Here is a 27,052-nt window from a genome sequence, read left to right on the forward strand (position 1 = left end):
CTTCAAAATGTTTATTCCGTAAATAGTAGATACCTCGGTAATTTGTAGCCCGTGCTGTGTGGCTAAATTGTACTATTTTATAAAAAATGGATCCAAGGTGAAATTACCGTAAGATATATTATATTTATTGGGTACGAAGCACAAATGACGGTCCGAAAGATTTCTGTCGTCGACTATGAGGTTCAAGCTCGCTTTCTTGGGCACACACCTCAGCTATCTTGTCTGTCTGTCCAGGACAGTGGTTGTTAGTAGTTAGTGAGAGAGAAGGGGTGTGATGGCCTTGCATCTACCCACTGAACCCTTAAAAACTCTGCATGTAAGTTGTTATTCTTTGTGTTGATGTGTACAGATTCAAAGCAAATTGGAATTAAGAAACTTATAAATAATATATCACTTGCGCTATATGGGACCAGATTATATTAATAATATGGGACAACAAAAAATTAGATTTTTGATAAATTGGCCTGCTGGGGGTACATATTTTGTAAGTAAGATTTACCAGTTTACGTACTACTAAACATACTACAAGTATTATGAAAAACCACGAACCGGTCTATTTACATATGATATGACTTGTTTGTAAGGAATGCAGACACGCGTGAACCCTGAAAACAGAATACTGGAATTGAACACAGGTGACTGGCATGGCTACACCATAACATTCGGAGACGAACTTATAATAAGAAATGGATATTGAACAAGATGAGTAAGTCGGCAGCTGGTGAAAATAGTTTTCATTCATCATCTGATTCATACATTTCTGAAAATGAATCTTCAAACCAGAATGTGGCAGAAATTATTCGTGATGATAATGACATGGTTGAAATTTATCATCAAGTTGATAATGTTAGCAGTAATTATCTCAGCAATGGAGAACATTCCATAGATGATGACGATATAAATGTGGGCAATGAACTGCAAGTTGGTTCAGACAGTGACAGTGGGTTGAGTGATGAAGTACAACACACTGGGAGAGCAATTAAAGGAATGGGCAAATGAGAGTGAAGTGAAAGCGTCAACTGTGAACAAATTACTAAACATATTGAATGAACACAGACATCAGGATATTTCTGGGTGTACTAGAACTCTACTAAAAACACCAAGAACTGTAGAACTTGGATTTCTTTCAAACATGGAATACTTTTTGGGTTTTTTGTTGTTGCAAAAAACATGCTGCAAACACAGATCAGAGATGTGGACAATCTTGTTTTGACACTCAACATTGATGGGCTCCTCTTTTCAAAATTATAAATACCTCCCTTTGGCCAGTTTTGATTTACAAATGATGTAACGACGTATTTGAAACTTTATTGATAACACCTAACAGTTTGGTATTTTAAAATAAAACTGAGTCCATGAAATGAGTATTGAACATTTGTTTAAGAAAGTATATGATACCTTTTTGAACAATTAATTAAAAACAAAACAAGGTATGTAATAAATACAGCACTTCCCACACGTTTGTTTAGCTTCCTATTTATTGCACTTGTTTATTGTGCAAAGAACCTATGCTACGCGGTCTCGTGGTACATATTCTTGCATACAATAAAATTTGTGCAAGAAATAGGAAGCGAAAACAAAATTTGTGAAGTTCTGTATATATATATATACACACACTGGTGAAATTGCTTTTGTGTATGAAATACTAGTTACAAAACATATATTTATAAAATAAGTTCTCATTTTAAATTTGGGCAACATTCTAGACCTACGGTCTATACCAATAAAGTTGTTTATTTTTCAGTACCTTCCAAGCTTAAAGATCTTGAGTCATCTGTTGAAGAGATAAAGGATATTCTACTTGCAACACAGGCTGACCATGATGATATAATTGTTACGGATCAAGAGATGATTGAATCATATATATATGCCATAAACATTTAACACAGAGATGATGATAATGAGATGAACGGTAAAACCATAGTATTTCCCTTTTAGGTATGGAACTACTTGACAGGACCGTGTTCCACGTTTGCTGTCAGTTGAGCTATCTCGGTATCATCCCCATTGGGGTCATACAATCAGGAGACACACCCATAATTGCACCCATGAAGTGGGTGAAACTGTGTATGTGGCTTTAAACCTACCTATTGAGCTTAGCAGTGCACTCACTCTTGGTTCGAGCTGGTAGTGGAATGAAAAATCTCTCACATCTTTTGGTGTCGGCATGAACCCAGTTCCTGACAGCCTTTAGTGCGATGGTCTAAATTATATGTTATTAGTCATGTTAGTGTATATCTTGTAAAATATAGCTACTTGAAATGTTACCATTTACTTATAACGCACAAGATTCCAAATATTTGTTCAGCAATGCAGTCAATAATCTGCAGCCTGTCATTCAAAAGGAAATATTTATATAGCTGATGTTTTGTGAATTTACAAAGGTTCACAGTATGGCTAGTCTACAATGAGGCAGTGACCTCGGAAAAATATGTCGATGTGTGATGAGATCCGTAATGACGAACATGCTGATGAACAGATACAGTGTTGTAGGACAAACGGGAAAATTGGCCTTTAAAAAACAGCACAGTTTGCAAAGTAGTTCTGAGTGAGTCTTATTCTGCTGTGCCCTATTGAAAACTACGCGTACAGAATTGATTATTTGATTTATTGTATCTCTCTCTCTCTCTCTCTCTCTCTCTCTCTCTCTCTCTCTCTCTCTCTATATATATATATATATATATATATATATATATGAAGGGATCTAGCTTAGTTGGTAGAGCGCTCGCTTTGAGATGCTTCGGTCAAATTATCGAATCCGCTCGGTGGACCCAATTCTCTGATTGGGCTCTTTTTCGTCCCAACCCGTGCCCCACGACTGGTGTACTAAATGCTGTAGTATGTACTGTCCTGTCTATGGGAAAGTACATATAAAAGATCCCTTGCTACTAATGGGAAAATGTAGCGGGTTTCCTCTGTTTACGTGTTACAATGACCAAATGTTTGACATCCAATAGCCGATGATTAATAAATCAATGTGTTCTAGTGGTGTCGTTAAACAACACAAAACTTTAAACTTTAAATTATATATGTATCAGTGTATAAATGTGAGTTGTATTATATCAATTACCCTTGTGTTTATTTTTTTAAGATTCGAAGTTTATTGTACATTATTCTTTCGCAGACGCAATGAAGAAATCCTCATAGTCAGCATTCATGGACAATGATATTCTGACTGAAATAGGTTAAAGAACTCTCCAATCCAGCCTGGTGGTTCCAACTACAAGAAGGTCAGTTTTGCCAGGGAATTTGATTTGCCAGGGAATTTGATTTGCAATGGATCTTCAATGGGCTAATTTTAGAAATGGGTTTTGGGCATATATTGTTCCAAATAAACATGTATATTATTGTAAGTCACATGCTATTTTTACTTTTTGGTTCACACGAAAGATTTGAACTTTGTCAAAATTCATTGGTGTTTAGCACAATTTTTAAGGAAAAATATTTTCAAAGGCTATAAGTAGTACCAATTTGAATTTTATTTTAGAGGTAGCTATAGGGTCAGGACCTTCTTTTTTTTTTTAATGTTTTTTTTTAAGTGTTTTGCTGAGTTTGGGTTTTATAAAAAAAAAAAAAAAACTATGGGGATTTCTACCTCTATTATTGTAGAAGTCTGCAACATTAATTGAGGATTTATTATTGTTTTAAGTAAAGCATAAAACAGAGGACTTCGAAACAATGTATATCAAGCATTTCAGCTAGTGGAAGTGCTGCCCCAATTTAGCGATATTCGGATGAAAGGAATGATCTGTAAATATATACACTTAATGAATTTATTATTTCAGCAAAATTAAAAATGTTTTTATTTCAACAAATTTTAAATAAACATGTTCACTACTTGAAGTATATCGGCAAAAATAAATATATTTTATTTAAACCATATTATATGTCTTGTGAAAAAACTGAAACATGTTCAGGCTAAAGTTAATAGGGGTATTGCTTGCAAAATTTTGGAGGTATAGTGGTGGCATGAATATTATTGTCTGGTGGGGTTTGTGCATTATTATCACTTGTGGTGATGAGGATAGTCCAAGTCTGCTTTCCATACGTTCAGGGACGCATGGACGCATCTTAATGCGACCCCTGGACCAGTAGAGCTAATTTTAATCAGATCGGTAGTGAAGGATTTAAAACAAAACACCTCAGAAAATGACGTCATTACGTCAAATGGAACATCATCATGTAAAGCAGATAATGGGAAGATCGTTAGAAACTGATTTATAAATTATGTGTAGTTTTAACTAAATAAGTTGAGCTGTTTGTAATTATAAGAATTGTTCGTCATTTTGTTTGCGAATTTATCGATGTATAATACTAACCAATTTAGTATAAAATCTGTGATTGTTATACATCGATAAATTCGCAAGAAATTACGAACAATTCTTATATAAACCTATTTAATGATCACGTTTAATATTCTATCCTCATCACTAAAGAAATATACAATTATCAATATTGTTTAGATCACGAATCGGCAAGTAACATAACACTAGCTTTTCTGTATTTTGATATTTTAAATTTCCATATTCACAAAGAGTATCGTTGTTTTTATATGAGGAGGCGCAGCATTATTTTTGGCATATATGGCGCTGTTGTTGCTATTTAGTAAGAGTAGCCTAGGCCTACTTGGCGGTAGTGGGATTTTTTTTTAAAAGGGACATTCCTGAGTTTGCTGCATTGTAAGATGTTTCCGACTAATAAAATGTTTCTACGATTAAACTTACATATTATGTTCTTGTTTAGAATATCAGTGTTTGTATGTTCAGTGTGTTTCTGGTCGTCTTAATTTTGTAAGAAGCCCAATACAAACTGAATTGTGTCTTCAAATAATTTCGTACATACGAAAAAACAAACATTTTAGGAAATAAAATGAAATTTAACGTAGTACAAATATTAGAACGATCAGAAACACGTTTAATATACAGCCACTAATATTTTGTGCAGAACAATATATTTGATACGTAATTACAATCGTTAAAAAGTCTCTGTTAGTTGATAACATCTTAAAAATTGCAGCAAACTCAGGAATGTCCCTTTAAAACTCTAGAAAAGTTTGTTTTATTTAACGACGCCACTAGAGCACATTGATTTTTAATCTTATCATCGGCTATTGGACGTCAAACATATGGTCATTAGAGGAAACCCGCTGTTGCCACATAGGCTACTCTTTTATGACAGCCAGCAAGGGGTCTTTTATTTGCGTTTCCCACAGGCAGGATAGTACAAACCATGGCCTTTGTTGAACCAGTTATGGATCACTGGTTGGTGCAAGTTGTTTACACCTACCCATTGAGCCTTGTGGAGAACTCACTCAGGGTTTGGAGTCGGTATCTGATTAAAAATTCCATGCCTCGACTGGGATCTGAGGTAGATTTAGTGAGCAAAACATTTTTTTATTTTTACATTTACAGTTACGTGTGCAGAGATGATGGAGATCTAACCCCTGCTCCAACCGAATATTCTGTTTTTGATGTATTTTCCGCCTCCCCTCTCCCCCCACTCCTGACAACTTAACTCGTCTTAGTTTGGACTCACATTCGCAATTTCCTGACTTGTTGAAAAACATTTTTTATGCAAGTTAGTATAGAACTTAATTAATACCATTCATACAGGTTTTATTGTTTTATTTCATAAAAGTTATTATAATTGTTTGTTAATACATCGGTCTTCTTTTCACAAAAACGTAGGCCTACTGTTTACCCTATACTGCACAACAAACGATTTACCTAAAGTCGATTAAAATAAACGTTTTGAATAGAGATTATTCCATGTTCTGCTTAATAAACTAATTGGTTGGCTGGCTTAAAAACATACAGTTTTAATTATATCGTTACACGCATACTACGTCCTAGTTCATTAATTAAGAGTATCTACTGTGAACGTGTTTAATACCATAAGCCTACTTAATGATCAGATTTAATATTCTATCTTTATAAAAAGGAAATATACATTTATCAATATTGTTTAGATCACGAATCAGAAAGTAACATGACAATAGCTTTCAATATTTTGATATTTAAATTTTCATATTCACAAAGAGTATCAATGTTCGATCTGATTAAAATTAGCTCTACTGGTCTCACCAGTAGATCTAATAGCATTGTATGGACTCCCATGTCCAGGTGACATTTCATCTATAAATAACAATTTAAATATCGACCAATTACACTTCGCCTTTTATAACGTTATTCGGGAGCATACAAATTCTAAAAATATCGGTCGAGACTATTTACGCAATAGACGAACTTGTTGGTTTATTTCAACATTGAAAAAAACAGGGGGGAAAATGCAGTTATAAACTCTGGATTGTATACTAGTATAAACAGATTTTATGGCTATACCATCACGGTTTTTTTTGTTGTCTTGAAACGAATTTTATATAAAATATTATATTGAAATTAGTTTCCGGAATACTTCGTAATTCACCCGAATCATTTCGTATACCGTCGGCATAATCACGAATGTTTTCAAATTCTTTTCAAATCACTGGCATGATTTTGCAAGTAAGGTTTTGATTGGTCGATTGAAAGGTCAATTGGACATGAGCTCCAACGGGCTGCTGTTATATCCACATGTAATAGTTGAGCTAATTTTAATTAGATTGATCAATGTTTTTATACTTGCTATGCTGCTTTTTCTTTTGTTTTCTTTTGTTTGTTTGATTGGTTTAGTTTTTCTTTGTTTGTTTTGAGAGTGGGCTTTGGGGGCACGTTTCTTTATATTTTATTTATCGGTCTTCTTTTCAGAAAAATTCATCATACGTACTGTTTACCCTATACTGCACAGGAGAAGACTTACCTATAGTCGATTAAAATAAACTTTGTGAATAGAAGTTATTTGTAAGGAAATGTTCTGCTTAATGAAATAATTGGTTGGCTGGTTTAAAAACATGCATTTTTAATTTGCTGACTTGTTGAAAAACAAAATTGCAATTTAGTATAGAACCTAAATAATATTATTTTTTCATAACATGACCCTAATTGTATGTCAATACATCGGTCTTCTTTTCACAAAAACGCATCATACGTACTGGTTACCCTATATTGAAGATCGGAAGACTTACCTAAAGTCGATTAAAATAAACTTTGTGAATAGAAGTTATTTCTAAGGAAATTTTCTGCTTAAGGAACTAATTGGTTGGCTGGCTTAAAAACATACATTTTAAATTATGTCGTTAATAGCAAGCTGCATCCTACTCCATTAATTAAGAGAATCTAGTGTGAACGTGTTTAATACTATAAACATATAAATCCATTTAATGATCACATTTAATATTGTATCATCATCAAAAAAGAAATATACATTTATCAATATTGTTTAGAACACGAATCGGCAAGTATCATTACGATAGTTTTTCAGTCCTTTTATATTTGTAATTTCCATATCCACAAAGAGTATCGTTGTTTTTATGTTTGTAATTTCCATATCCACAAAGAGTATCGTTGTTTTTATACTTGTAATGCTCCTTTTAATTTTGTTTTGTTTTGTTTCTTTGATTGTTTGGAGTTTTTGTTTGTTTAGGGGAGTGAGGTCGGTGGCACGTTTCTTTATATTTTATATATCAGGGAATGATGATAGAGAGCTATGGTCGCAATCGTTCTCTTCGTCTTTCATTGGCCATAGTGCTACCTCATTTGCTTTAGTACCTACCCTAAACGTTTTCCTTCATATTTTCCAAGCCAACCTTTATGACCTCATTTGGACATACACTGTCAAGGTGCGTTACAATATTATTATATGAGGCGGCGCAGCATTATTTCTGACATGGATGGCTACCGTGCAAGGTTAAAAATCAACACTTGTACTGACCAGAAACAATGTATGTGTGTGTGTGTGTGTGTGTGTGTGTACTTTTTATGTTTTCCAATTGTTTTTCTTATAGCCATATAGAGGCACCAGAGTTTAAATATGAATCGGCGATCATAAGAAAAACACATAACCCTAACAAAAAGGAACAAAACGATAAAAAAACAAACAGTAACACTTCCATTCTAACACGTCACCTAATCACCATGTTATTGTGCATGATTCTCATCATACTGATTTACCCTGATTATTTCAAAACTAATCAAATGACCAAGTATGAAACTACTTGTACTTATAGCCAAATACACAGGCGTATCCAGAGGGGTCCATCCCCCTACCACTGCTCTTTTCTTCCTCACTGTGTCCTTGTCGACCCATAACATGACGAATAGACAATGTAGTCCCCCAACATGGGTGCCCACCCTCCATTATAAAATCCTAGCTACACCAGTGAACAAAATTTTATATAATCCCAGATTTTATAATCCAAATGCAAATGTAAATAATGCGATCATTCTTTTGTGGTCAGTATATTTTCATTTGCTATAGACGACACAAAGATGTAAGAGAACAAATACCAATATATTAGAACATTGTGATTCTTAACTTATAAAGAGTAAAAACATATTGTTATCTAAATCACTGCTTACAGTCATAAATAATAAATATGAAATGTTTATAGGATAAATATTGAGATCCACTTGCATAGCAGGTACTCGTGGTTGTAATCTCTGAAGCGAAAGCACGATGAACTGTTTTCAGAAGGTAAAAGTGAAACGCATTGCAATAAGCAACGTACACCCATGACAGTTCCAAAAGGTGATAGGAGGCTTGTTTCTGCCTTTCATTTATTTATCTTAGAAATATAAGAAATATGCATTAGTGGTGGTTCCTGAAGTGGCTACAAGGGTCTGGTGTCTGACTTTTATTTATCATTAATGACGTACTTCATTTTATATTAGTCTTTTTGTTTGTTAAATAATTTTTTTTTGCTGAAAAAATGCCCTCAAATGCTCACTTCTCGTGAAATCATTTACTGGTAACATTACGCATATTTCAAGTTAACTTAATAATACTAAAGTAAGAAACAAATTTCGAAACTGTTTTCGGCCAGATATATTTAAACATAAGGTTATACATGTGTATAAATTTACATGAACCTGGTAAAAAAATGTTCATTATTTGTTTTCGTTATTTAGATTTTCTGCTTCTTCGTCGCAATGATAAGTGGAGGAGGTGAGTAAAACAAACAGGCGTTGGACACATGGAAGGGTGTGGTGGAGGGGTGCAGTTGTAACGTCTCCGAACTCTTTAGATTATGTGTACCCAGTTGATATTCAAATGAATATATAAGTGCTCCTCCCAGTTACTATTATCATCCGACGTCTACCTGCTGATATTTTCCTTTTTAATCACAATTTGACCTAGTACAAATATTAGCACGATCGGAAACACATTTGATAGATTATTGATTCTATAAGTAATCAAATGTAATTTATGTGTAAGTTTCCCATACTATTCTGTTTATTTCTGCATTTTCAATTACCTGTACATAAATGTGGCTGTATCTTGTAGTTTCGTAAATGCATTTCAGTTATGTGAATTTAACTTGTTTAAATGTGTATTAATACGTCTATGCTGTTGCTGCTGCCTCGTATTGTTGTTGCTGTTGTAGTTACTGTCGTTTATTTAAAGAATCACAACATATATACTGAACTCCTTTAGAAACGCACCACCTAGTTTTCTTACGTATATTTTAAACTTTAAAAATGATGGTAACGATATCAATTTCAACTTAATATAAACATGTTAGACAATGCGCCCAAACACAACATCACAATAGTTTAGATGTTTGTGAAGCAATATGCCATGAAAGAGCCTTTGAATACCGATCTGTGGTGATTTTCCCTCGAAACATTCGTAAAACAGAGTAAATGATGCCGCCGCGATTGTCAGAAAACCAACGCAATCAAAAAGTAAAGTTTGTTTTATTTAACGACGCCACTAGAGCACATTGATTTTTTTATCTTATCATCGGCTATTGGACGTCAAACATATGGTCATTCTGACACTTTTTTTTAGAGGAAACCCGCTGTCGCCACATAGGCTACTCTATTACGACAGGCAGCAAGGGATCTTTTATTTGCGCTTCCCACAGGCAGGATAGCACAAACCATGGCCTTTGTTGAACCAGTTATGGATCACTGGTCGTTGTAAGTGGTTTACACCTACCCATTGAGCCTTGCGAAGCACTCACTCAGAGTTTGGAGTCGGTATCTGGATTAAAAATCCCATGCCTCGACTGGGATCCGAACCCAGTACCTACCAGCCTGTCGACCGATGGCCTAACCACGACGCCACCGAGGCCAGTCCCAACGCAATCAAGCTATAGTATTGCTACAAGGTGGAATTTCCATTCTAGTTCAATCAACCAGTTTACGACAATCCGCGCTTTTTATTGGTTAAATGAACTTGTCGTTTAGGTCTCACTACACAGATCACTTCCGGGTGAGAGTTGATTCATCACGGTCAACTATAGTTCCTAATTGGGACACATGTTATGGTTCACATATTCACTTCTAGGAAATGGTGAAGAATTAAAACAATGGTAAGCCTTCTGGCTGTATTTTCCCCATGTTATTTTGTAATATTGTGCATCGACCTTTATGGACATGGGTATATAGCGCAAGTGACAGCCGGAGTGAATCGGTTAATGAACCACCTGTTCGGACCGGTACTACAGCCAGATGCGGTCATATAGCAAAAAACTGAGACGGAAATGTTCTCAATTTTGGAGTGAAAATAATTGCTTATATAATGTATGTTTGCAATGGTGTATGTTGTTAGTGCCAACGAGAACCCGTTCTATGGGCAATCTCCGCTTGAAGTTGGGCAGTTTAACATGGGTTTGAATGGCAGATGACATCTGTGTTGTGAGACCATAATGTAAAACATGAAATTACTGTTTATCCCAAAATATATAAGTTTAGCAAGCCAAAATGAAAATGTACTAGTGTAGCATCCTTATAAAAGGTAATTACATCGATGTGGATTTCAGCCAAGTGTATGGGGGCCCTATTTGGATAAATATTGCAAACATGTCAATTTTATTTATTTTTATTATTTTTCTTTTTCTTTTATTTTTATTTTTTAGGGGTGTGTGTGTCAAAATGTATATTCTAATGTTCTTACATGTAATAAATAAATTGATCTGAGTGTCTAACACTGAGTTTCTCATTGTAAAAGGTCAAAATTCAAGGTCACAAGGTCAATATCCAAATTCACCCTAATTTCTGTGATTTTGTGCATAATGATTTTTTTCGAATGTACAGTCATAGTGACAAACAGTTTTGATGGTATTGTGAATATATAACATAGTATTCTACTATGAAAGTAGAATTTGTGTCTGCCATTAATAATATGTGGATCTTCATGCTGAAATATCCAGAAAACCCCCAGGATTTCAACACTTCATTATGAAACAATTGTTGCCCATAGCAACAATTGATGGAAACTAATATTTTTAATGAACTAACTAGATAATTAGCTTCTTTGTATGTTCCCCATATCAGAACTACCAACAAGGTAATACATTACCATATAGTGGCTGCTTGTTTGATGACCAAGGAGTAACAATGTAATATGAAGTTTTATTGGATGGTATTGTGCATCTATCTTTGGTGTATTGGTTAGAGTTCATAAGTTACACGGCTCTAGTATAGCTTTTTGTGGTGTAAATGACCCAAATTATCAAACTGACTTCAAACCAAGTTTGACAAAATCGGTCACTAGACTTTAAGGTCTCACTACACAGATCACTTCCGGGTGAGAGTTGATTCATCACGGTCCACTATAGTTCCTAATTGGGACACATGTTATGGTTCACATATTCACTTCTAGGAAATGGTGAAGAATTAAAACAATGGTAAGCCTTCTGGCTGTATTTTTCCCATGTTATTTTGTAATATTGTGCATCGACCTTTATGGACATGGGTATATAGCGCAAGTGACAGCCGGAGTGAATCGGTTAATGAACCACCTGTTCGGACCGGTACTACAGCCAGATGCGGTCATATAGCAAAAAACTGAGACGGAAATGTTCTCAATTTTGGAGTGAAAATAATTGCTTATATAATGTATGTTTGCAATGGTGTATGTTGTTAGTGCCAACGAGAACCCGTTCTATGGGCAATCTCCGCTTGAAGTTGGGCAGTTTAACATGGGTTTGAATGGCAGATGACATCTGTGTTGTGAGACCTTAGGGGATAGACAGCCATTGCTAACTGTTCATTACGTCATTCCATAAATCAAAGGTGGTAGGTGACGTCAAGTAATACATGACATATCATGCATTCCTTCTAGTGACGTAATATATATCAGCTGTGAGCTGGGTTGTGACGTCACGGTACAAACATAATATGCAGTGAATTTTATTAATATAATATATCACCGTTTTGAGGTATAGATAAGGCTTTTCTTGCCCACTGGGCAGAGTTATCCAGCTTTTTCGTAGTGCTAGAAAAATATGTCTGACCCGAGGGCTAGACGATTTCTACATATGTGTGACGTCATAACTCATGTTTTATTACGATTGACGTCATAACTCATGGTTTTCAAAATTCTGTTTGCCATTTCACGTTGTATCATTGTGCTAAATTAATATTTTCAACTTTATATTGATTGGTAAGTTGTTACATATTTATGTCGTTGCATAAAGTGGACTATATTTTTCCGCGTATGATTAAATGTTTTTGTAGGTGAAATGTATACGAATCATTCTACAATAAATAAACCGTAGCTTACAAAATTAATGTTTTGTACTGTAATTAAATGGGCAAGAAAAAGAATCAATCACCTTTGTGAGGTATAGATGAGGCAATTCCAACCCTCGGGACAAAATGTTTTGGTAAACCTCGGTAAACCTCGGCCCTAAAAAAAACCCCAAAATTTTGTCCCTCGGGTTGGAATAGCCTTATCTATACCTCACAACGGTGATAGATTCTATTAATCTACACGTCACAGCGGTGTATGATTCTTTTCTTGCCCATTTAATTACAGTAACAAAACATTAATTTTGTAAGCTACGGTTTCTTTATTGCAGAACGATTCATAAACATTCCACCTACAAACTCCTTTAATCATACACGGAAAAAAACTATAGTCCACAAAAATGTAGCAACTTACCAATAAATATAAAGTTGAAAATATTAATTTGTTTAAAAAAAATTAAAACAATGATGTAACGTTAAATGGCAAAACATGAATAATGACGTCAATCGTCGTAAAACATGTTATGACGTCACGCGTATGTAAAAATCGTCCAGCACCGGGGTGCTAGACAGATGACCGAGATGTATAGGGACGTTCTCATTATGCGATTATTCATACCGACTTGTCGCATGCGACGGAATCGTACTGAAATCACACACGTCGGAACGACATTAGTCGTATACGATAAGTCGTGTCGGAATCGTACCGATTAGAACATGTTCTGTTTCTCACGAAAAATCGTAAGCTCTTAGCCAATGAAAATCACATTAAAGTACAAACTGTTTAGTTTTGTCACTTACGTGATTTTTCATTTGCTAAAGCTCGCCCCAAGGATTGATTTTCTTGAGACTTGTGTCAAAAAACCCCATCTACAAAAGGACTCGTGCCAGAAACTAGTATTCCAGCTGTTGCCAAACAATTCAATTGGCATCACTCCACAATAACAAGGTTAAATGGAAGATTCAGACAAACAGGGTCAACGTCCATGGCAACCACGTGTGACGACTCCAGCGAAAGATGGATACATCCTACTCCTTCATTTGCGTGATCGATTCCATCCAGCTACCCAAGCAACTGCAGCTACACATGGTCCAGTGGGTGCATCCACCATAAAACGCCGTTTAGCTGTAGCAAGACTTCGATCCTATCTTGACCAATCATCATCGTCAGGAGCGACTGCAAACTTGGCGAAGACGTGATTGGAGAGCGGTCCTATTCAGTTATGAAAGTCGCTTTCATCTGCACCGTGTGTGGAGACGTCACAGAGAACGTTATGCGGATTGTTGTATGCGCCATACCAATCGATGTGGTGGCGGAAGTGTGATGGATTGGGGTGCCTTCACAAGACACCCTTGCACATGTGCAGGGAACGGATGAATGCGATAAACTACAGCGATTCAGTAGAATGAATGAATGAATGTTTAACCGTTAATTATTTTTAAAATATCACATAAATTGGCAAAAACATTAATAAATAAAGTTTAGGAACACAAAATCATAAAATAGATAAATTTAACTAAGTACCTACAGTGAAAAATTACAACTTTTGTGTGTATGGGGGGGGGGGGAGGGTGTGTGAGTGTGTGTGTGTGTGTAAGCCTTAAACTAATACATGTACACTTTATGCTAATACAGGTTCTTGTTTCTTTTCTGTTCTTCCTTTTTTGGGGGAGGGGGCGGGGGGTGGGGGGGGAAGTTCCCATTCATAAGTAAATAAATAGTGCTGTTAATTGTTGTAATAGGTAACATGGATTATTTTTATAACTTAGGTGGTTTTAGTGGAAACAATTATTTTTAAATTTTAAAAGATAACCTTATTTAAACTGATGAAAAGTATTTCCATATTTTCCTAAATAAACCATTGAGCCTATCTGTTGTATAGATTGACACATTGAATAAACATGATCTCAGTATGAAAAATGTACATCAAAAAGTTAATTATTTTAACTTACTGGTTGTTGTTTGTTGTTTTTTTTTGTTTTTTTTATCAAAACTTACAATTGTGCAAGTGAATTTTTTACCATGGCCAGTGAATTTTAAAATACACTTGCCCTATGATAAATGAATTTTTTGTGTAATTGTAGAACCCCTGTTAACAACATCCCAGCTCAAAATATACATCGGTTATTGGGTGTCAAAATACGGTAAATACAAATATGGAGTGGATATGCTACTCAAGAATGATAGCAATATCATTTCCAGGAATAATTCTATGATAGTAGGGCGGGCTCTAGCCGAGTCGGTATTGTCTGGTTGTGTTATCCCCATCACAGGCAGTGTTCCATAACTGGTATTTCAAACGCCGTGGTATATGCTGTCCTGTCTGTACTGTGCATATGCAAACATTTAGCAGGTTTTCTCTAATACCATATGTCATAAATATCAATATCCGATGGTTAATAACTCAATGTACTCCAGTGGAGTCATTAACTATACATATACCGATGGTAATTTTGAATTTATCTGAATCTGTTATAACAACATGTTCTATATCTTGACAACATCTTTGCGGCTCTACTTTCAGATTTTACAGCAGTGGATTACACTGGAAAGGAATTCCTCATCCCATTCAGAGGAAAAGGTTCTCTCTGTATTCTTCTCTCATCGGAATACAACGCCATGGTAACAATAAGGAATAATGCTAATGGGAAACACACGTTTCATGTTGTGGTGAGTGGGACATCAGTATCAACTGAATTGTATTATGATGGTACTGACAAACCAACAATTGAAACTTATTTGATTCGTAGTAAAACTGAATGGCCTGAAGATAGTTATGGTGGTAGAAGTAAACTGTCACTACATATTGTATCGTCATCTGCAATCAACGTGTATTTCATTAACAAGAGACCGCATTCTTCAGATGGGTACCACGTGATACCATTAAAGGCATTGTCTACAGAATACATGGTGGTTTCGTACACGTCCGACCTTTGCTGGATAATGACGTCAGCTGTACACAATGATACAAAGATTACAATCCAGTTTAAAGCCCATATTCGTGGTACAGTTATTTCACAGACTTATTCACTGAATCGATTTGAAGTCATTCGAATTTCAAGCCGATATGATATAACAGGGTCAGTCATCTCCAGTAATAAACCAATTGCAGTGGTGTCTGGAGGCGAGGGCACATTTGAGGAAATGCTCCCTCCTACGGAAGCTTTTGGTGAATCGTTTGTTCTGCACCGTCTTGCAACTGAAGATACTGCTACGGTGTACCGTGTCGTTGCCAAAACCAAAGGCACAAATATTCATGGTTACAAAACACTGAACAAGACTATAAATAGAGGTGATTACGTCGACCTCCGTGTTACTGATCTTCGGTGTATAACTACTAGCAGACCAGTCCTGGTAGTCTTGTTTGGTTTGTATAAAAACATCCCCATTTTGCTATCCATTGTGCCGTCTACTGATCAGTATAGTAGGAAGACCTATCATATTGATTTTCTCAGTTCTGATTACTCTTTAGTATACTACATTATGATTGTGACGAGTATGAAAAACAAATCTAGCTTGAATGGACTCGGTGATAATATCGAACTTGTTGATATAGATTCTTGTGACTATGCAGTGGCTACATTGACACGAACGTCAAATAATCTTATTATAAATGGTGGTGGAACGGCCTCTGTTGGAATCATATTGTACGGTTTGGTAAAGACAAATGATGACTTAACGGTAACAGGATTCGGATTCAACCTGGGAATCGAGTTTGGTGAGTTTTTGTCATTAAGTTTAAATATTTCATTTAATTTCATTTGAACTTATTCCCGTGCTTATATCCAATTAAGCTTCAAACACGCTGTCCTGGGCAAACACCTCAGCTATCTGGGTTGTCTCCCAGGACAGTAGGTTAGTTGTTATTGGTTAGTGAGAGAGAAGAGGGTGTAGTGGCCTTACACTTATCCAGTGGATCGTTAAAACTCGCTCTGGGTGGGAGTCGGTAACAGGCTGCGAAACCTGAACCTACCAGCCTTATGTCTGATGGCTTAACCGCGACACCACCAAGGCTGGTTTTAAAGGGGCATTCCTGAGTTTGCTGCAGTTTTTAAGATGCTATCGACTAATAAAATATTTCTACGATTAAACTTACATATTAAATATATTTTCTTGTTTAGAATAACAGTGTCTGTATATGCAACGTGTTTCTGATCGTTCTAATATTTGTACTAGGTTAAATTTCATTTTATTTCCTAAAATATTTTTTTTCCATACGTACGAAATTATTTAAAGACAAAATCCAGTTTCGACTACTTACAAATATTAAGACGACCAGAAACACGTTGAATATACAAACACTGTTATTCTGAGCAAGAAAATATATTTAATATGTAAGTTTAATCGTAGAAATATTTTATTAGTCGGAAACATCTTACAATGCAACAAACTCAGGAATGTCCCTTTAAATATTTTGCAGTGCTGGCCTTTTGTTTTTCGTAAAATACTTGTCTGGACAGGGCGCGCTCGAACATATACAGACTGTCTGTCTGTCTGTATAGGGCGCGCTCGAACATATACAGACTGTCTGTCTGTCTGTCTGCCTGCCTGTCTCTCTCTCTCTCTCTCTCTCTCTCTCTCTCTCTCTCTCTCTCTCTCTCTCTCTCTCTCTCTTACACCGATATATACAGAGAGAGAGAGAGAGAGGAATACAAAATTGCTAGCCTTTGGCTAATAGATGTTACTCGTTGGTTCGTAACGATACTTTTGTCATTTTGTTCACTCTAAATTGTTGTTTAAATCAGTAATTCTAAAATCATGCCACATCGTTCACATCTTATAACGGAACAATCAGTATTTTCGTTTCCTATATTAATTTTTAGAGAAAAATGCTGAAAATATCTAATGATCCTCAATTAATGTTTTGAGTATATAAATATCTCGCAATAAAAGTACATGTATTAATAAACAAATATTCATGGTAGAAATGGATGCAACAAGACTATAGAAAGAAGTTATTTCATCGACATACGCTACTCATCCTTTACGTAGAACTACTATCAGACCAGTTTTAGTCTATAATTGACGTGATGTACTGACATGATGATGAAACAAATATTCATGGTAGAAATGGATGCAACAAGACTATAGAAAGAAGTTATTTCATCGACATACGTTACTCATCCTTTACGTAGAACTACTATCAGACCAGCTTTAGTCTATAATTGACGTGATGTACTGACATGATGAAACAAATATTCATGGTAGAAATGGATGCAACAAGACTATAGAAAGAAGTTATTTCATCGACATACGCTACTCATCCTTTACGTAGAACTACTATCAGACCAGTTTTAGTCTATAATTGACGTGATGTACTGACATGATGATGAAACAAATATTCATGGTAGAAATGGATGCAACAAGACTATAGAAAGAAGTTATTTCATCGACATACGTTACTCATCCTTTACGTAGAACTACTATCAGACCAGTTTTAGTCTATAATTGACGTGATGTACTGACATGATGATGAAACAAATATTCATGGTAGAAATGGATGCAACAAGACTATAGAAAGAAGTTATTTCATCGACATACGCTACTCATCCTTTACGTAGAACTACTATCAGACCAGTTTTAGTCTATAATTGACGTGATGTACTGACATGATGATGAAACAAATATTTACAGAACAGCTGCTTCACACACGAGTATGGCTAGAAGACCGATGTGACTTGCTCATCAACAAACATAATTTATTTTCTGAACTGATGAATTGTATATCCGATAATCAGTTCATCTCAGAAAAAGAGTAGCTGTTCGTAGACAACAAATTGTTCATGTAGACATAGACGTACGGACTCTTGTTTTTGTAGGGGGCGGGCTGGGTTTTACCCGAATTAAACGAAAATGCCCGAATCTGGATAACAATATATATTCATATTATCATTACTACTAAGCAGCTATATAGGGTTGTAAATGAATCAATACGTATCATTACTAATTTTGTTGGTAGAATGGTGGAAATACATGGTATAAAGGTCTCAGGTTAGTGAATTTTGCCCGAATATCTATAATGTTTGCCCGAATTCGAGATTTCTCTCCAGCACTAGGGGGACAGTTGCCCCTGCCCCGTCTCGTACGCTTATGCATGCAGAACACAGACATCTGCATGTTTCTAAAAAACAAAACAAACAGTCATTGTTTGGCGGCTGATAATTTTAATATACATCTAATATACAAAGTATTTGCCAATCAAGAAGATATGTTAATCTACTTTTTGACCCTCCATTGAATCAATAGTTACAACAGCCTAACGCCAATTGTGTACATGTCACATGTCAGTTACATTTATTTTATTTTTTTGTAATGATTCTCCGTGTTACAATGTTTGTTTGTGTCTCTATAGCTACACCTACACCTATGTACATTAATGTATACATACTGTAATAAAAAGGTAGACTATTTATGCCTTGTGATGAAAAAAACAAAACAATTGTGTTAAAATGGTATACTATCAAGGTAAATGAATTGATAATAAAGGAACATTGCAAACAAGCGATTTTTGTTTAACTATTATTCTCTATGACAGAATTATTTAAGAACATTAATTTTAGATAACGTTACTTTCTTGTTTAATTAAATATTACGTATTGAATTATTCTAGACATTGATGGCTGTATGAGCAACCCCTGTCACAACGACGCCAGCTGTCTGAACGGCGTCTACAGCTACATCTGTCACTGCAGTGGCAAATTTACAGGACGTTTATGTGACACACGTGAGTTTAACGATGACTTCGACACGTTTTAATTTAATTCCGTGCTAAAAAGCTAGTAAGTTTCAAACAGGGAGTCCTTCAAACACAGTCAGCTACATTAACCGACATCCCGGTACACAAGTTAGTAGTTATCACCCCTTTACAGGCAGTCCATGAAACACAGTCAGCTACATTAACTGACATCCCGGTACACAGGTTAGTAGTTATCACCCCTTTAAACACAGTCCTTGAAACACAGTCAGCTACATTAACCGATATCCCGGTACACAACTTAGTAGTTATCACCCCTTTACAGGCAGTCCTTGAAACACAGTCAGCTACATTAACCGACATCCCGGTACACAAGTTAGTAGTTATCACCCCTTTACAGGCAGTCCTTGAAACACAGTCAGCTACATTAACCGACATCCCGGTACACAAGTTAGTAGTTATCACCCCTTTACAGGCAGTCCTTGAAACACAATCAGCTACATTAACCGAGATTCCGGTACACAAGTTAATAGTTATCACCCCTTTACAGGCAGTCCTTGAAACACAGTCAGCTACAGTAACCGAGATTCTGGTACACAAGTTAGTAGTTATCACCCCTTTACAGGCAGTCTTTGAAACACAGTCAGCTACATTAACTGACATCCCGGTACACAAGTTAGTAGTTATCACCCCTTTACAGGCAGTCCATGAAACACAGTCAGCTACATTAACCGACATCCCGGTACACAAGTTAGTAGTTATCACCCCTTTACAGGCATCGGGGTCACTAATGTTGTAAGGTTCAGAATCAGTCTTTCTTCGCCTGGGTATGTCGCGATGGTTCGGGCATTATATTTATGGCAGATAGATACTGGGCTTGTATTTAAGTACCAGCTAAAGCTCAGTAAAGAGCCGTGCAGCCTCTTCTGCCATCAATCGGTAACCATTAGTCCTTGTCCTCACCAGGGAATTTAGACAGCCGAGGCATGTGTCGAGGGCATCGTGCATAATATTATACATGAGTAAATCGCCATTGAAACTATATAATTTGAGATAGACAAAAACACTTTTAACCAGAGTCCAATTAAGAGCGACTAAAGTTTAAAATTTTCAATTTAACTGATATTCCATGGACGAGGCAGGGACGAGGGTAAAAAAAATAAATGCTTGTACTGATCACAATACTCAAATGGATACTTCAGCAGATATTAATGTTTGGTTTCTTGGACTCGTCAGCAGTATGAGCCAAGGGAGTGTGAATGAGACGTGCAAACACTCTACATCTGATATTCTGTTTTTAAATGAATATGAATGAACCTACTGTCCCTTCTGTTTTTCAGCTCTCGTTGTTGATCCATCTCCGACCACAACATTTGACCAACATGTTTTGACTGTGACAGATAATGAAAAGTTCGATACCACAAGCACAGTCAAATCTCTTGGAAAAGACAGCGGAGAAAACAGGCCACCTAGCGTTACTAGTCTCATGGCTTCAACTCCACAGCCAGAGAGTGATGACGCCATGCTGCAGACACGCATCACTGAGTTCTCACAGCAGCTTGAACCGAACCCTGTACAGGACTCTACAGAATCAAACAACAGGCCACCTAGCGGTACTAGTCTCATGGCTTCAACTCCACAGACAGAGAGTGATGACGTCATGCTGCAGACACGCATCACTGAGTTCTCACAGCAGCTTGAACCGAGCCCTGTACAGGACTCTACAGAGTGGAACACGCCACCTCTCAACTCTGAAGAAGGAAATTTGGCTTCATTGTCTGTAGCTCAATCTCTCGGCTCAGAATGTCCAACACCATGGACTTCGACCACTACTCTTCCTGGGAGCTCGACGACTCGTGTCTGCAGATGTTCTTGTCGTGGACAAGGAACACAGACGAAGGAGTCCGCGTCACAGTATGCAGAAGAGACGAGGATGAATCTGACCGTAGAAATGGCTACTCTGAGAAAGACGATGAGTAAACGCGTCACTGTGAAAGATGGCCGATCTTCCGCACATGCTATAGGGTGGATTGCTATTCTGATGGTCCTTGTTCCCGTGGCTTTCTTTGTCATTTCAGACATCTTCTCTCTCTGTATACATATTCGTGAACTATACGTTGGAATAGAAAACAACTGACCGTAATCATAGTCAGAAATGTACACCGAAAACCAAATGATATGCAAAATTCTGGCTGTTGATAGTTTGTAGTTAGAACAGGGTTACTTGATTACAAACGCTCAGTTCTGTGAAATGATAAACGGTATATTAACCTGTAATTGTATTGAATCTCAATGCGTTAATCCCTTGTTAAAAACCAATATTTGATGTTACAGATTAAAATAATATTCGCGTAAATTTGGATGGAATATGCTCTTATCCTTCTCTTCGATAGTTGCGTTGCAAACAATCATTGAAAACTCTTCTGGCACATACTTGCAGAAACTTGACGTGTCTGGAATTACTCCGCAGACCATAGGCAAGAAAGGTAATGGGTTAATAACATTACAGATCTTAGTAATGGTGATAATGCAAAATAACAAAATATTAAATGGAAACCTTTCACAAAAATATGGAATATGTAAAACTATATTCACAGCTGAATATATCCCATTGACCTTTAACCTGTCTACTATTGGGTTTTCTAAGTAGTCTTGGGTGTGGTAGTCTTCCTAAGGCGGTGCAGGAGGGATGCAACATACAACTTTGATATCTAGGCAAGTGGCGGTTCTCCTTAGGACGAATCCGTGACGTTATCAAAATGAAAGTCTAAGGCTAGTCCAAACTATAATCCATTCTGATTTCCTATCGAATAAATATCATTGATAGTCATTTGTAGATAATTGATATTAGTCAAGACCTAGCCCGAGTACTTTGCCGTTCGAGAGCTAGACGGACATTTGGACATACTGTCTAGAAATGAAACTAGGAAGGTGAAATAAATACTAATAGTGCATTCCATTACCAATTATAACAGAAGTGGGTTCAACAAATTGGTGGCTTTATTTTCATTTTCAAAAGTGAGAGTATAATAATAATAATAATAATAATAATAATAAAATGAAACAATAATTAAAACAAAACAAAAACATTTGTGTTCGTAAAACAACCATGGTAACTAATATTTTATCTACAAGCTTCGGTAAAACAGAATACTATCTTATTACAAATACACAAAACGACACTATGAAGATGATCATGTTAATACTGTAGCCTGTTTCGATAACTGGGAGATGTGGAGGAAGAAATTACTGTAATATATTTTCGTGATTACACCAAAATATGGTTCAAACAGGCTGCCCTGGTCATGTTTGGGTTGCATGTGCTGGGCAGAGATTAATGTGTCAGTGTTAGAAAAGAAACCCACTACACCCGCAGTGATACCAGTAGGAGTAAGAAGTCTTTTGTGTACAGACTGGACAATATATACCAAGAAAGTTGATACACAACTAAGGCTACTAAGCAACTTTGGATTATTTTCTCATGTTGATAATTGGCCTTGTTTTTGTTGTTGTTAAGCTAGTCTTGATATGACCAATCGCACCTCAGGTTGTGGTTCTAGTATTCCTTTAAATACTGTGTCAAAACAAGTTTGTGGCTGTTTTACATTGTAGATGATGTTTTCGTTGATGTTCTTCTTGTTATTCGTATTGCTGTTCTTTGACTCTTGTTGGTGTTGTTTGGCTGCTGTTGCAGTTGTAGTTTTTGTTTGTTTACTAGTATTATTTTTGTTTTTGTGGGGTGGGAGGGGTTGGATTTTTTTAACTTTTGTTTGTTTCGTTTTGGTTTAGGTATTTGTTATTTTCTGGTTTATTTGTTTTGTTTTGTTTTTCCTGCTGCTGTGCTACTTATTATTCAGCTGGTGTTTGTTATTATTATTATTATTTATTGTTATTATTATTATTTAATATTATTATTATTGTCATTGCTGTTTTTGTCGTAATGAATGAATGAATGAATGTTTAACGACACCCCAGCACGAAAACTACATCGGCTATTGGGTGTCAAACTATGGTAATGCAAATAAATAAAGTGATGATCAACATCGATATAAAAATTCAAGGTTGAAACAAAAACAGTGTAAAGATCTGTGCAAAAATACACATACAAATATCACAGAATTTTACGGACACCGAATTTTACTCTAAACTTCAATTTGTGCTGTATTGGCCATTCTCAAAGAGAATGTTACACCCCTGCACCACGGTGAGGTTACAGCACGCGCAGGGGTTTTAGACATCGTTGTTGTTATAACTGTTGTTTGAATGTTGTTGCTCTTGAGGTTGGGGACAGTGCAGCTGACAGCTTTATTTGACTTTTAGTGTCAGACCTAAACGTATGCCTTTGCCCATTAATGTTTATCTTAATTTACAGTATATATATATTATATCCCTCTTCAGTTGCTAGCAATAATTACATTTATTTAAAGCTGTAATCTCGAATATATTCTCATTATCATCCATATCATTTTTGTTTTTTGTCTTCAAATGCAGTCATTAATATAAGTCACATAATATATATATATATATATATATATATATATATATATATATATATATATATATATTATTTCGCCGTTAGCAATCGTCACTGTTTAGTATAGCTTGGTATTAATAAAATAATTTTTGTTGTACCAAGACAGTTGACCATACTCGCTAACGAGGAATACTAACGAGTATATTATTTGACTGTAATTGCATTTGTATTTTGTAATTGGAAAAGTCGTGAGATTGGAAATCGAGATTGCAGCTTTAAGTAACTAATTATGGGAACCGATGTGTTATGGTGAATCTGTAAACATTATTCCGTTAGACGCCCAGTGTACCACGTAACAGTGGACAAACTAAAACACGTTGTAGCGAATTGTACTTTACATTTTATTAACCCAGGTGCGGATTTAGGATGGGCCAAAGGGGCTCGGGACCCCTCTAATGCGTCTATTTTTGATCGGAGATGGGGTTTAGTTCCATGTCCCCTTCTTGTTAACCCAGTGTTATGAGTGGGTTAAGTTCAATCTTCATTATTTGATTCATTTAATCTCATTTTAGGACAATGTCTATTTATTAATCACACGACACTTTAGCAAGTTTATTTATATGAACACAACCACATACAAAGAATAGATAAAAGCGTAGGGGCTGGGGTGGGTGGTTAGGGTTGTCCCACGTTTTTTACATAAAAATAAAAATAAATCTGGCTTGTGCCCCCACCCCCTCTACACACACAAATACCATATATCGTTGACATAGACCTGAGGTAGACTTGTATCGTCCCTGTGAATGTAACAGACACATATTTGCTTTCCCTGTGCAGGCCCATGTCAACAATATATGAGATATAGGGTGAACTAACACTGGGTGAACTGGACTAAGGGCGAAACAACACAGGGTTTGGAATGGTTTCAGGGCGAAACAACCCAGTCTCGAATCAAAGATGGCAGATATTAGTGTATGCACGTGCAAACGCAACACTGTTGAACGCAATTTATGCAATGCTCTAAAAACAACGGTGAAGCTATTTTCAACAACCACAAAAAGTCCATATGGTTTTTGTTTCAATTTTGCACGCATGGTTTCATTTTAATATAGTTCCCACTGAATTCCGATCGCTCAAACAAGCACTCCCAATGTAGCTACATACTGGTAACAAAATTAGCCGAAGTGTTCCAAATACGTATTATTTTAAAGGGACATTCCTGAGTTTGCTGCATTGTAAGATGTTTCCGACTAATAAAATATTAACTTACATATTAAATATTTGTTCTTGTTTAGAATATCAGTGTCTGTGTTTCTGGTCGTCTTAATATTTGTAAGAAGCCCAAACTGGATTTTGTCTCCAAATAATTTCGTACGTACGATAAGCATATGTTTTTAGGAAATAAAATGAAAATTAAACTAATACAAATATTAGAACGATCAGAGACACGTCTAATATACAGCCACTAATATTCTAAACAATAAAATATATTTAATATGTAAGTTTAATCGTAGAACTATTTTACTAGTCAATAACATCTTCAAAAATCGCAGCAAAATCAAGAATGTCCCTTTAATAGACTGGTTAGCCCCAAACATTTCCCAGAAATCATGTATTATACATACCAGAAGACCAGTAAATTGAATTATTTTCAAAACTAACTTCTTGGTTGTTTTACAAACTTTACATTTTGGATTTTTCAGACATAATTCGCTGCAACGAATGCGCGAAATTTCGGTCGCTAGGCGGGCGACTCACGATCGGGTTTTGACTTCCTCGACTTTGTTTTCACTCGCCCGGGGCGACTGGTTGACAGTAAAATGCACACCCTGCATGCCTGAAACTTTACAATAATTGTATGAAATATTTTCATTAGGCTTCACTGAAGATCCATTTAAATGTACGTGTATTGCAATATAAATATTGGAATAAAACATTTTGCTTCTTTATTTGGCTAGTTGTTTATAATTTAAGTTAATTTTAGTTAAATCTGTCTTTTGTATCAACATCTCCTGAATAATGTAATATTTTTTATGAAACACTTACAATTCCTTGATTGAAATATTACTCTATGGACTCCGTTCGCGCATTCAGACATCCCTTTGCTTACAGATCCTGCACTGGTGTGAGCTATAAATATGACAGTCCTCCTTCTGATGGAGTTACTTGGTGATGCAGCGACCAGAAGCGATAAGGCCCTTTATAAGGGCCCTATGGGCAACCTAGGGAGACACCACAGCATCGTAAAGGTCTAAAATTAACGAGCTACTCTCGATTCACTAATATCAAAACCTATATTAGCTCAGCCATTTACCTTTCGACCGACCGTTCAAAATTGCGCCAAATTTCCTCAATCAAAATTGCGCACCCTTTTCTCTTTGGCATTTAACTGCTTCATTCAAATTCCATAGCACCACCACCACCCCACCCGCCTGCTACCGATTTGATCGGGCTGCTGGTGCTCCCTTGCACCTGCCAGTGCAGGCGGTCCCTCCTCTCCCCTCCCCCCATCTTTCCTGTCATGGACGGAGGAGCCGGCCAAGGCCGGCTCTTGTGCCCACGACAGGCGTGCGCTAAAACAGCTTGTTCTGAATGTGCACGTAAAACCCTATGACCTGACCTGACCTCAGATGGAGTTGGAACCATATACCGTGGTAAAAAACCAAACAAAAAACATGTTCTCTTCTGTAGACAAATAACCTGATGGTGAGTCTTTGCTGTATACTTTCACGACTCGTATCTTCTTTTGGGGATGAATTAATGTTTAACAACATCTCAGCAAAAAAACCACAACACACATCGGCTATCGGGTGTCAAATGTATATGATGATTAACATCAGTTTAAAATTCTAAAATTGTGTACACATCTATGAAACATTCATTAATTCACATTTATGAAAAACATAAAGGGGCATATACCAAATAATAATAATAATAATAACGTGTTTTGCAAACAACTGAAATGTTATGATTTATAAAAACTTTGGTCAAGGTATAATTAAAGCAACAATATTTACCCATATTGAATAATGTCGTCTGCTTAAAGGGACATACCCTAGTTTTTAAACACTACGGTATATTTTTTTTACTATTATAGCCGTTTTTGATAACTGAAATTATACTTTACTTAGATGTTATGGTTTAGATTATCAATTTTCGTACATTCGAAGTGTTTATGGTCTTTCTGGTGTTTTTAATATCACAAAATGCATTTCTCATATTTTTAAAAACGCACGGGCGTCCGAGAAGTAACAGTTATGGAGTCGAGTCTTAGTTTATTTTTAGAGGGTATTTCACTATTTCAAAGT

At 36.1% G+C, this 27,052-nt stretch overlaps 1 protein-coding gene across 1 annotated transcript; it reads left to right on the top strand.

Annotated features, from left to right (window-relative positions):
• The first annotated feature begins 702 nt into the window (after nucleotides 1-702).
• On the top strand, nucleotides 703-21,854 carry LOC121374449. Its single transcript, XM_041501551.1, has 5 exons — nucleotides 703-940; nucleotides 15,101-15,157; nucleotides 16,049-16,294; nucleotides 19,187-19,300; nucleotides 20,611-21,854. Exons 1-5 carry the CDS (start codon nucleotides 703-705, stop codon nucleotides 21,405-21,407), a joined length of 1,452 nt encoding a protein of 483 aa, XP_041357485.1. The 3' UTR covers nucleotides 21,408-21,854.
• Nucleotides 21,855-27,052: the final 5,198 nt, after the last annotated feature.

This window comes from Gigantopelta aegis, chromosome 6 (assembly GCF_016097555.1).
Source record: "Gigantopelta aegis isolate Gae_Host chromosome 6, Gae_host_genome, whole genome shotgun sequence".
Taxonomy (NCBI): Eukaryota; Metazoa; Mollusca; class Gastropoda; order Neomphalida; family Peltospiridae; genus Gigantopelta; species Gigantopelta aegis.

Coding starts and splice junctions, on each gene's coding strand:
- LOC121374449 (XM_041501551.1), top strand. CDS start 703: ATGAGTAAGTCGGCAGCTGGTGAAAATAGTTTTCATTCATCATCTGAT. Junction 941..15,100: donor AGTTGGTTCAGACAGTGACA/GTGGGTTGAGTG, acceptor CTCTACTTTCAG/ATTTTACAGCAGTGGATTAC. Junction 19,301..20,610: donor AGGACGTTTATGTGACACAC/GTGAGTTTAACG, acceptor TCTGTTTTTCAG/CTCTCGTTGTTGATCCATCT.